This window comes from Malaya genurostris, chromosome 2, assembly GCF_030247185.1.
Source record: "Malaya genurostris strain Urasoe2022 chromosome 2, Malgen_1.1, whole genome shotgun sequence".
NCBI lineage: Eukaryota > Metazoa > Arthropoda > Insecta > Diptera > Culicidae > Malaya > Malaya genurostris.
Window position 1 is genome coordinate 148784255 of NC_080571.1, and position 13626 is coordinate 148797880.

General features: G+C 36.1%; 1 protein-coding gene across 1 annotated transcript in view; it reads left to right on the forward strand.

Moving 5' to 3' along the window:
- The window catches only part of LOC131433123 (putative fatty acyl-CoA reductase CG8306), a 374751-nt gene that overhangs the window by 6305 nt on the left and 354820 nt on the right, over positions 1-13626 (forward strand). Inside the window, exon 2 of the mRNA XM_058599945.1 lies at positions 7516-7661. Coding sequence (XP_058455928.1) covers positions 7516-7661 — 146 coding nt within the window. The remainder of the gene's footprint in view (positions 1-7515; positions 7662-13626) is intronic.

A 13626-nucleotide genomic window follows, 5' to 3' on the forward strand; every position in this document is an offset into this window, starting at 1 on the left:
ATTTATTTACCATATTTTCCATGCTAGTGTGGGAGACTTTGTTTCTCCTGCATATGTCTTCTTCCGACGGGGAAGACCTCGAAGATGATGACAGACCTCTAGATGAGGAACGATTTTACGAATATTCCAATAGCGATGCATCTGAAATGGATATCACCCCCCCCCCCCCCCCCCCAACTGGAAAATGGCCCGTTTTGGCAGCGATCGTATCTATCGATGGCTAAACTACCAATAGAAATTGGGAGTATGAACACTATACTGCAGTGGAATTGCAGAAGTATCAATTCAAAACTACACTCTACAAAAATTTGAATTTTACAGGTGACTTAATCCCTCATACGATGTAACCTAATTTGTCAAATGACAGAAAATCTAATTTGTAAAGACTTAATGTTAGATGAGCTTGAATTTTACTGGTTTCGACTGTAACTTGCGTTCTACTAGCAGGTGCGACTGTATGAATTTAAATGCACCTTTTACCAACCAAGCAGATGCATGCTTCTGTGGCTCAGTCGATTAACAGACGAACTTGCGATCCAATGATTCACGGTTCAAGTCGCGGTGGGTTGCTACAAAATTCTTTTTTTTATTTCAATGAATTTCGTGTCATGTAAATTTGCGAAAATTGCGACGCTCCATTTATATGCATCTAATAAAATGTAAAAATTTTTAAGTGTGTATATTCTTCCAAATTTTTGGTAAATTCTCGTAACTGCGATGTATTTTCATTGTGTGAAACATGGCTTACTTCAAATATAAACTTGGACTTCAACGATTTCAACATTATACGCCTAGATCGAGAAGACTTTTATGGAGAGGTACCTTTAGAGATCTAGAAGTGCTACTCATTTTATCGAATTAACCTCTCCTCGATCCCGTTTATTAAAGCTGTTACTTGCCAAATTCGAATTAGTGGCAAAGATCTATGTATAGCTTCTATTTACACACTTCCCAGAGTCTCGGTACCGCACGGACGACTTTCAGACATCATGGAAGTTCTCCCCACCCCGCGGCTAGTTCTAGGAGACTCTCGTGGTACGGGATGGGGCTGCTTATATGATGATAACTGTTCTTCGTTAATACAAGATCTGTGCGACAACTTCATTATGACTATTTTAAATACGGGTGAAATGACACGGAATCCAAGACCACCAGCACACGCTAGCGCACTGGACTTATCCCTTTTCTCGACTGCGCTATAGCTAGATTGCAAGTGGAAGGTAATTTCGGATCCCCATGGTAGTGATCACTTGCCGATTTTGGTTTTAATTTCCACCGGTGCACAAAAATCGACATCAGTCGATATGACATATGATCTCACAAAGAAAATTGACTGCAATTCATACGCGACCGTGATATCTCAAGGTCTCAAAACGATACAATCAAATTCGCTAGAAAAAGAATGCAAATCGCTGGCTGACTTGATCCTCGACGCCGCGATTTAAACCTAAACCAAACGGGTACCCAAAACGAAAATAGCTACGCGACCACCAATCCCATTGTGGGACAAGGAATGTTTATAAATGTATAAAACAAAATCGTCTGTGTATAAAAAATTTGGAAACAGTGCAGATTCGCCAAGAAAGTCTACCCGGATTTTGTTCGGGAAATCAAAACCTATCGCGGCGCGTCCTTTCGATAGACTGAAACCAATACGATTTTCGATGACGGAGTTTTCTCTTGCACTTTCATTGTGCAACAACAATGCTCCAGGGAGCGATGAAATTAAATTCAACTTACTTAAAAATCATCCCGACATCGTGAAAAATCGTCTGTTGAACTTATTCAACAAGTTCATCGAACAGAACTTTGTTCCTTAAGATTGGAGGCAAATGAAGGTTAACGCATTTGAGAAACCGGGCAAACCAGCCTCCAACCACAACTCGTATCGGGCGATTGCAATGCTTTCTTATATTCGGAAACTGATGGAATTTTTTTTTACATACGAATACGACAATCTCACGAATAAGCTACATTGGCCTTCCTAAGGGATCATGCCTCAGCCCTCTTTTTTATAACTTTTACGTCAACGACATCAATGAATGTGTTGAAAACAGTAGACACTTTGACATTTTCAGATTCAAATCTGGTAAAAATGTTTTTGTCTGAGCGCAAGTTTGTAAGCTGCGCCAGTTGCTGGCATGTTCGGATGCAGCCCAAGAACGAATCTCGTGCTTTATTCAACTAGTTGAAAGTGGTATAGCTGGTTCAGGACCAACGAAATCATTCATTGCACCAGTTCTAGCCAACTCATCAGCCCATTCATTTCCAGTAATACCAGAATGGCCGGGTACCCTTGAGAAGTAAACAGCATTTAAAATACTGAAGTCTTCAATTTGAGTTCGACATGCGATCACTAGATTCGACCGTCAATCATTCCAACTGAGTGCTTTCAAAGCTGTTTGACTGATTCCATCCTTTGGAGATAATTTAGCTTTGACTGAACTATCGCAACTTCTCCTTTCTGCCACCATATAAGACATACATATGCTAAATTTGGTCTAACGATAGTTGTGTAGATCCAATGATTGGGTTTGAGTCCCCATGATTTTCCAAAAGCTCGTCTGCATTGGCCGAAAGCCATGCAAGCTCTCTTAATCCTACAGTCAATGTGAGCACCCCAATTCAGTTTTGAATCAAGAACAACCCCGACGTATTTAACTTGATCAACCACAGTAACCTCTGAACCGAAGAACTGTTATGGACGAGCTCCTGTGATTATCCTACGATGAGTGATTGCTCAAAAGATCGCAGGGCTTGCTGTGGTGAATCAGAAAGAGTGTTAAAGCTTCTACCGGTCATCAATATATGATAACCGTCGGCAATACCGTAAGTCGTAAATCCAAGGTTATTTGGTTTCCTTAACAAACCATCAGCGACTAAGTTCCATAAAAGTGGGGATAGTACACCACCTTGAGGACACCCAAGGAAACTCAGCGTTATAAGCTCTACCTGACGAAGCGATGAACAAAAAAGTCGATGGCTAAGCATTGCGTGTATCCAAATTGTGATACTTGAAGTTATGCCATGACCACGGGCTGCTTCCAGAATTCAATTGAAAGACACGTTATCAAAGGCACCTTTAATATCTACGAAAACTCCCAAGCAAGATTACTTTTATGAGAAAGCTTTTTCAATGTTGTTCACAACATCATGTAACAGGGTTGTAGTGGACTTTTCACCCTGATGTTGTATCCCTTGTAGCGGATGCACGCCCAAACTAACATTCATGATATAGTGATCGACTATGCGTTCTATGTTTTAAGAATCAAACTGATAAGCCTGTAACTCTTCGTTTCCTAATAAGTCTCGCTACCGTTTTTGGAAATAAATTTCTGCCAAGCTGTTGGAATATATCCTATCACCTGACTAAAAGTAAGTATTTTCTTCAAAACATGTTTGAAATGTTTATACCCTTTCTATAGTAACACTGGGAACACTCCATCCTTTCCAGGAGACTTGTACGGAGCAAAACTCTCAACTGCCTATTTGACCGATTCAATCGTCACATTTCTTCAGGGCCCCAGAATCGTAACTACCCGAAAAAGTCTCAGGAACAGCTGTCGGTGATGGCTCCATACATCCCGGAAAGAGTGTTAAAAAGATAGTGAAGTACATCACCTTCATCAGACAAGTACTCACCATCTGGAGTTCTTAAGAAACCGTCATTAAAGTCCTTAGATTTCGAAAGTAACTTATTTTTTCTGCTAGCCTCGTTGAGACTAGACATTTGTGCAAAGTCTTTTCAATCCACTTCGCTCAGACGATCGAAGCGTATTTTTGTAAGACCTTCGAGTTCCTTGGTAGCTCTCGCAATTCGAAGTGGACAAGCCTATTCATATGCTGCAACTATGAATGAGTTTGTTTCGTCGACAACATTTTCCAAATCAATTGGGGTTTCAATTGTTGGTTGTTACCCGTAAAATCTAGTTGGCAAAACTTTCTTTATAGAGGTCAAAGTTTGTAGATTTGGGATTACAATATGTGACAATGTAAAATTTAACGTTTGAATGATCAAAAAAGATGTGCTTATGATCAAATAACAGGTTTGTACTGCTCACAAATTCCATCATATTAGAACCTCTAGAATTTATATCTGTGTTCCCCCTAGTGATACGGTGAGCAGATGACTGCCGATTATAAGCGGTAAATCACTTTTGCAGCAGTATGATACAACTTTTCTGAAGTCATCTCTCACCGAAGGTTGATTATGCGGTAAATATGCCGAACAATAGACATATTCCCTGTCTATGCCATCAACAGTCATACCAACTGTGACAGCACAAATATCCCGAGCTGTGAGCTCCGATATGAGAGAAACATCGAGAGCACTATTTGCAAGTATGAATGCTCGAAGCATTTCACGTGAATTTCTCTTTTGGAAATATGGTTAAGAACATATTTATCAATCTTCGTATGTATGGAAATGCTAACTGACGTTTGTCTGTCACATGAAAGCACGTTTACAACGTTAATCCACGGATCGAAATAATTGCAGATGTAACATATACGATATTTAAGCTGTCCGGTTTACCCTGTGTCCCGGTCTCACCTAGTAATTTCTTGAGTTTTGGGGAGGGGTTTGAATCCATTAATACCCGCTTGCATACGCGCCTGATGGTGGCAAACAATTTGTTGTGTCTTCTTTTAAATGAATTTGAAGATTGCATTTTAGATATTATCGTATATTTATTTTTTTTATTTCGTCAAGCAAATGTAGACTACATATAAATTGTTTACAATGTTCACTTACATACTACGCATTATTTCTACGACAAAGCTGAGATTTGATTTGATTTTTTGACATAGTAAGGTCAAGATGTTCGCAGTATTGATTGTAATGGCGCATTATTCGATTGACTGGACTGTATTTTGCATAATTTGTTCTAGTGTTTCTTTCTAAAAATAATTTCCTGGTTCGTAATTGACGGCTAGGTGTATAAAAATTTAGTTGCGATAATAAAGAAGGTGATTGAATGCGTTGAGAAATAATGTCGCTGATAAAATAAAGCATTGCAAGGTCGCGGCGTTCTTTAAGTGTTTGTATATTGATGAGCATGCAGCGTGCTTCATATGATGGTAGAGGAAATGCTGTCCAGTTTAATTTACGAAGTGCATATAAAAGAAATTGTTTTTGAATAGATTCGATGCGTTCTTCGTGAATAATATTATATGGATTCCATACTAGGCTGCAATATTCCAAAAGAGATCTGACATATGTAGTGTATAATAATTTTATTGTGTATGGGTCCTGAAAGTTATGACTGATGCGTTTAATAAAGCCCAGCATGCTATTTGCTTTATTGATTATGGTATTGTAGTGTTCCACAAAAGTGAGCTTGGAGTCTAAGATTACGCCTAAATCTCTTACAATTTTACATTTTTCTACAAGTTGATTTCCTAGATGTATGTTTGTGGGTATAGTTTCATTTTTCCTACTGAAAGTTATTGAGTTACATTTTTTTACATTAAGTTGGAGTAGACTTTTGCAGCACCAAATGTAGAATAGATTGATTTCGTTCTGGAATATTACAGCGTCGTTGATATTTTTTATTTCCATGAAGAGTTTCATGTCGTCTGCATATATAAGCACTTTCAGATTTTTGAGTATGAAGGAAATGTCGTTTATATGTAAAATGAAAAGGAGAGGCCCTAAGTGAGAACCCTGAGGTACGCCAGATGTTACATTAATTGGTTCAGACAGAATGTTTTGGAAGCGGACTACCTGTACACGATTCGTTAAGTATGATTTGAGCCATTCAAGAAGAGTATGTTTTATGCCATATTTTTGTAGTTTGTGTAGAAGTAAAGGTATGTCAATACGGTCGAAGGCTTTGCTAAAGTCAGTGTAAAGAGTTTCTACGTAGTTGCCGGCGTCCATTGCATTCAGAGTGAATGTCATAAATTCTAAAAGATTTGTTGTAGTTGAGCGGCCTTTAAAAAAGCCATGTTGTTTGTTTGTTATTACATTTTTAAGTTGATGAAAAAGTTTTTCGTTTACAATTTTTTCAAATAATTTTGGAATGCATGAGATAATGGCTATTCCACGGTAGTTCCGAATGTTAGATTTTGCACCAGATTTAAATATTGGTACAAGAAAGGAAGATTTCCATGCTTTAGGAAAAGTACATTTATTAAGTGATAAGTTAAAAAGTAGTTGTAGTGGTAGTGTAAGTTCTTCAGCAAGATTTTTTTAAAATATTGGTGGTATACTGTCAGGTCCAGGCCCTTTTGAGGCGTCTAAGTTTTTCAGTGCTGTCGAAATGTCATGTTCTGATAGATAGTTTACAGAGATGGAGCTAGAAAATGCAGGTATGAAAGAGAAGTATTCACGGTCACGGTCAGTTTCTGAATAAGATGTATATACTTCTTGGAAAAAAATTGCAAATTGATTGCAGATTTCTGTAATATTTTTCCCTACATGTTCGTCGCGGTGCATTAGAGATGGAAAATTGTTGCTTTTTAGTTTAGTTTTTGTGTAGTTAAAAAAGTTCTTAGGGCAAGTCTTTATTTCGTTTTCAATTTTGCGGTTGTATTCTTCGTGTGCTGTGTTAATGGCTATTTTGAGTTGATTGCATAGATTTAAGTAATTTTGAAGATGAGCGTCACTTTTTTCTTGTTTGTAAGTTTTGTGTGCTTTTTGTTTCCTATTTTTCAAATGTTTTAGTTGTGAATTGAACCATACAGGTAATTTGCTGTTATGATTTTTTCTTCTTCTTTTCATGGGCAAAGTTTCGGCTAATATTTTGTTTATAATGTGATAAAATTTGTTTACTTCGACGTCGACATTTCCTTCTGTACTCAGTATGTTCCGCCAATTTATTATACTTAGTCTACACTTGACTTCTTCAAAGTCAATTTTATTGTATTCCGGCACTTCCTCATATTCCAAGTCGTAGGGAAGGGATGCATTGTGTGTAAATAATGAATATTCAATTGCAGTGTGAAATGCTTCATTTTTCCATAATGGCAGGTTTGATGCGTTCACACAAAAGTCTTCTGTGCAATTTGTGAAAAGAAGGTCTAAATATGCATTTTGTTGATTTTTTACGGAGTTTACTTGATGTAGGCCAAAATTAGAAATTTTGTCGAAAAAGTAGTGCAATACAGTTGTGTCTAATTCTCAACCCTATAATTTTTTGCTCTCGTTCGTTCCGCCATATTTAATGGCGTGGTAAAATATGCTTGTCGTGGCCAAGCCGTCGTTCACACAATTAATCAACTGATACGAGCGGTTCTCGATATTCCGAAGTGTGAAGTAATACGGTTTTATTCGAAGTTGAGTCATCCTATTATGTCTCGGACTTTACCCACCCACCTTTATAATTCGTTTTTTTTTATTCAGAAAGTGTCATTCGTCCGACTCTCAAATTTAGTCATTCATATGAAACCGAACGACTAAATTTAACTAAATGTTCTTTCCAAAACAGAAGTCTGAGTTATAACATTCTTTTAATGATTCCAGCATTCCACTTAAAATATATTACTAAAACATAACATTATTAATTATTTTAGTGTATGGTACATGTATCCAGCGCATACGTCAACGCATTTCTTAAAGAAGCTGAAGAAAAACTTTATCCATCCCATGAAAACGCAGATAAAGTGATCGATTTAGTAAATTCATTAAACGATGGGACTTTGGATCAGCTTACCAGTAGGTATGTATTTGTCGCATTCAGTTCAATAGTTCGGATAACTTGATGTATTCTTTGAAGCTATAATACAGAATGACGAATTAATTGTACAGAATTTGGAATTATTTTCATTGTTTGTTTGTTTATTGCCTTTTTCGTATAGAAAGGCTATACAATTACTGCGAAAACCAACTTTTGAACCGATTTAGCTCGACGAACTGAGCAAATGTCTGTATGTATGTATGTGTGTGCGTATGTATGTGTATGTGACAAATATCGTCACTCACTTTGAACTTAAGTTCAAATTTAAGGTCTTATGATCCCATACAAAGTTCCTGAATTTCATTTGGACCCGACCGGTCCGGTTTCGGAGTTGCAGGGCGATATGCACCAAATATTTATTTAATTATTTATTCATTTATTTATCTATTCATTTTTTTTTTTAATAACTATTTATTGGAATATGAGTTAAAATTAAATTATTAAGATTTAAATTGGGTGTTCAGCCACAAGTGGTGACTTTTCAGCCCTGTTATATATATATATATATATATATATATATATATATATATATATATATATATATATATATATATATATATATATATATATATATATATATATATATATATATATATATATATATATATATATATATATATATATATATATATATATATATATATATATATATATATATATATATATATATATATATATATATATATATATATATATATATATATATATATATATATATATATATATATATATATATATATATATATATATATGATTTGGTTATTACCATGAAGACATCATTTGCTTCCGCAATTCTGAGATTTTCGTGTAGGGAAAATTCTAAACCTACTTGTATTGTGTAATGGGGAAAAGGAACTTATATACTAACTTACTAACTAATACAGAGAGCGAATCGATTCAATTGAAGATTGCATCGATTTTTGTCGGAATTTGCTTATAATATTATGTGACATTACATCTAATGGTTCTATATTTGTGAGTCTGTGTAACTCATTTGTACTAAACCAGGGAGGACGCTTCAGAATCATTTTCAGAATTTTATTCTGAATCCTTTGAAGCGTTTTCTTCCTGGTGGAACAACAGCTTGACCAAATTGGTACCGCATAAAGCATGGCTGGTCTGAAAATTTGTTTATAAATTAACAATTTGTTTTTTAGACAGAGCTTAGAATTACTGTTTATAAGAGGATATAAACATTTAATATATTTATTACACTTTGCCTGGATTCCTTCAATGTGATCCTTGAAAGTGAGTTTTATCTATTCATTCAATTATTTTCCATTTGACCTATGTTGATCTTCATGTAAAATTGCATGGAAGGATAAAGCTCATTTGAAAATCAGCAATCTTCAAATGCGCGAAAAAATCCATCATCTTTTCTACTTTTTCACAAACATACATGCTTACATAAAAACGAATAAGGGTCAGAAAGCTGTTTCGCCGAATGCCGTTTCGCCGAAAGGGTCATTTCACCGAATGACATTTCGCCGAATGTCATTTCGCCGAAAGCCATTTCGCCGAATCCTGCAATGTCTTAATATCGTAATTGGAATTCATGTAAAATAAAGACAATCAATGATAATACGTTAACGCCCGTTTTGTTCACCTACAATTGTACTTCTTGAAAAAAGATTGATTCTTGTACTCTTGCATAAAGATTGAAAGATAAAGATGCCGCCGAGCCATCTTGGCTTCGATTATGTGGCTGCGCACATAATTCGCAATTTTCACAATCTTGAGTATTAACTAATTAAATAACATATATGTGTTTTAAAAATTGTTTACAATAATAAGTTATAATAAGTTTATTATCTATTGAAGTCTCTTAAGTCTATTTTTGAAAACGGCGCTAGACACGGAGAAGTCAAAATGATCAGATACACACTACGCATCGCCCTGATCAGTTCATTCTGACCATACTATGTGCGTTGAAAATCGAGTATCAATGAATTCTACGATCTAAGGCTTCTCGGAGGAAGCTTGTACTGCTTCGATTCTCTGCTTCAAACGCTCACGTATGGGCACCACGAACTAACGAATAGTATAATGCTCGCAAGCAGATCGTTAAACTCTTTGGAGATCCTTACAGTGAAGACAATGAAGTCAAGGTTTCTTTTTGTCTGATCTATTATATGAGTATAATGATGTCTGAAGGAAAGTTCAGAATCAAGATGCACAAAAAAAAACTTTGAAGACTTTGTAATGTCACAATTTGGCCTTTGTAATGTCACAATTAGATCTCCTCAAAACGATTATTTCACATATATATTTATTTCAAGACCTCAATTCAATCTCAAAGGCCGATATGACCCTTCCACGTATTATATAAGGGTGCCAATATTTTGGGATCACCTTTAATTTCGCAAAGCGCTCAAAAGTTTAAGCGCTTCGAAAAAAGCCACCATGCAAAATGTGAGCTAAATCGGATATGGGTAAGGGATGCTGCCCAGCGGTTAAGGTTTGAAAATGTTCGATCTTGAAAAAGCACCATAGTTTTAAAATTGCATGAAACGTCGAGATTTAGTGTTATCTCAAAAAAAATTTTCAAAGGTATCGTTTTTTTGTCGAGTCCCAGAAAGTAAATTTTTTTTCGAGACGACACTAAATGTCAACGTTTCATGCAATTCTAAGACTATTAGCATTGATTTCGGAAATATCTCTCAGTTTTGAATCTAGTTAAACCTAGACTTACTATCTCATGCTTTATTTCGATTAAACCAATTAGACAAAATCTAACAAACGAAGCGAACCTTATTATTATTATTGACATCATTACACAACCGGCACGGTATTACTACGCTATTGGCTGTGGAAAATGCATATTTTTTCAAATAAATTTGAATTCAATAATATTCGTTTATTCTTTCAATCGCACTTATCATGGAATAGCAAAAATTTTTATCAACCGCAGCACCGTCTTTTTCCAATATCACACACCATTAGCAGACATCCGTAACCGTTTCGATTTCTTCATATCGTGTACGAAATAGAACAAAGCACGCATCGTTTGATTTGTGTTTTCTGCTTCTTTCGGTCTTGTACATATTGTCGATCTATATGCCGATTTGAAAACTCATCGCCCTGTAACTCCGGAACTGGAAGTTGGATCCGGATGAAATTTCACAGTATTTTGAAAGATAATATGAGCTTCAATTCAAATCATGATTTGTGAAAATCGGTTCAAGCATCGCAGACCAATCGAAAAAAGTTATATTTTTGGAGTTTTCTTTCGCCACTTTCGGTGCTTCCGGAACAGGAAAAGGGGAGACCAGTAGTGCCGAGTTAAGTTTTTATGCCCACAAACTAACAAGCTCTGCAAACTAGAATAATTTATCAGACAGTTTTATGGGATTTGTACCTGTTTTTGACCATCGTTTGTAAAAAAATACTCATGAAATTTTTAATTTTCCACTTATCACGCTTTAGTTCGGATGACGGATCCGGATGAAATGTTCTAGAAATTTTAAGGAAACTACAAGACCTCTCATTTGAATCTTAGTTTGTAAAAATCAGTTGAGTCGTTTCAGAGAAAAATGAGTGCACAATTTTTCTCTAATTCTCGCTTGGGGGAAACACCCCCAAGCTTCGAAGGTCCGGCGGGTGGCCCGCAGCGGTCTTCCGTGGGCGGTGATGGTTATGTTACGGAAGAGAATGAAAAAAAGTATATATTGTAGGAAACGATTAAGTGTGAAGGGCCTCGTAATGATAATGATTGCAACAAGGAAATTGTATTTATTGTGGGGAGAGTCCTCATGATGATATTTCATTTCTCCTCACACATTTCAGACCATGTAAAATATTCAAGATTAAGTCTTTCCCACACTTCAGACCACACGAACTTGACAAATTTCCACTCGACACCAAGTCATGAAACCCAGAAACCCACTTGAAATATAAACTTCACCTACATAAGGCGATTATATTGTCAGCACTTACTTCGACTCAACGAAAACACCACAACAAATAAATAAGGAAACATAAGCATCAAATATCACCCAAAAACAAAACAGTTATGTCATTTCCCGTTTCTCCACGTTCCACACTTCTCTCAAACAGTGCCATATGGCATGACCTAGAATAACAGTAACCCAGGAAAACACACTGACTCGAACCGACACTCACGAGAGTTAAACCTGACTACTCTCAACCTCCCCTTTCCGTATCACACTCACACATTTGCCTAGAAACATTACTCACTCTCTCCTACTCAAATACATTACAATGACCGAGACATGTCATTGGTTAAATCAGATTTACGCTGCGCGTTCTAACTCCTCCCCCCGGATTTTTAGCAATCCATACTGTAAAATCCAATTAGCTAAGTTAGGAGAGGATAGGATATAAATAAGTGATTTTTAAATAAAGCATGATCATTCGTTTAAAACTCTAAACTGAAAACCTTTTTATTAAATGGCGACCGAGTGTTTTTTCCGACCAGCGATTCCGTGGTGTGCAGGTGATAGAATTTCTTCACGATTCTCGGGAACTGAACTTGTGAAACAATTCGGTTTCGGTTAAAGTACTATTGACTGTTTTATACGTGCATGTGATAAGGCGAAAAAAAAATCGAAGAAATAAACTCTAACAATGATCAGGATTCAAAATTCGGAACAGTGCAAAAGCACAGACTAACAGACAGGACACTCAAATTAGATTCTTCAATCATTTTAACGGTCGTTTCGAATATTCCTTTATTTGGGACAGTACTCACATGTGTCATGATGGCGCCACGTTACCCTATCAAAAACATCCTGTCTGTCATCTAGACTGTGTTTATTTTTTTCATTTTCCAACAGAGTTGCCATTCATACAGAATTACCTGTAATGTATTGATTTGTATACGTCCATGCGAATTTCATGCAGGATACAGATTAAATACATATTGCCTAAACTATATACATAATTGTGCCTACTTCTCATCCTCCAACGCAATACAAAATCGAACCCGTTTTGTTACAATATTTACTTGCTTCTGGTCTGCCGCCACTTAATTTCGGGTGAAAACTACCAACACAATAAAAAATAGTCCAGATGCACAACTTTGAGTCGAATAAATGGTTACCTTCCAAGATCGCGAAAAAGTTATATATATTATCAACGTAATCCAATAATTTATTGTGACGATTCATTTTCAAATATTTTGATGAAATCAGGCATCCCTGCGAGCAGCTGATCGGTGTTGACAAACGAGGGGAAACCAACTAGTAAAAAAACTTTTACATAACACTAGGGGTGTACAGATAGTAAATAGTTCGCGCAGTACAATATAGGTGGAACTAGTGCATCACGAAAAATAATTTTTATAAGAATTTACTCATACTGTCATGTCTGTTAGTCTGTGGCAAAAGTGCCTATTTTTCTCCAAGGAAGTTACTACTGCTTCAAAGAAATTGACTTATGAAATAGTTGCATACCTATAAAAAGTGTTCCTGGCATTCCACAGTGGTGGCAACAAGTTCCAATTATTGGTGATTTGGTGAAGTGTGCAATTTGGCTTTAGTGGCTAGCAATAAATCGAATTCAATAACTGATAGACTGGTGGTGAAAGTAATCGTACCGAAGTTACTAAGTTCAAATTGAAAAAGAAGAGCAAGTGGCTAGCAATAAATCGAATTCAATAACTGATAAACTGGTGGTGAAAGTAATCGTACCGAAGTTACTAAGTTCAAATTGAAAAAGAAGTGCAAGTGGCTAGCAATAAATCGAATTCAATAACTGATAAACTGGTGGTGAAAGTAATCGTACGGAAGTTACCAAGTTCAAATTGAAAAAGAAGAGCAAGTGGCTAGCAATAAACCGAATTCAATAACTGATAAACGAGTGTTTAGTGATGCAAAAAAAATGCAAATGACGATCTTTATTATCGTTAGTTAGTTCGACTTTCGGTAATTGGTGCCCTTTTCATAGCAGTGAATAACCAGGAAACATCGTGCGACGTTAACTATGA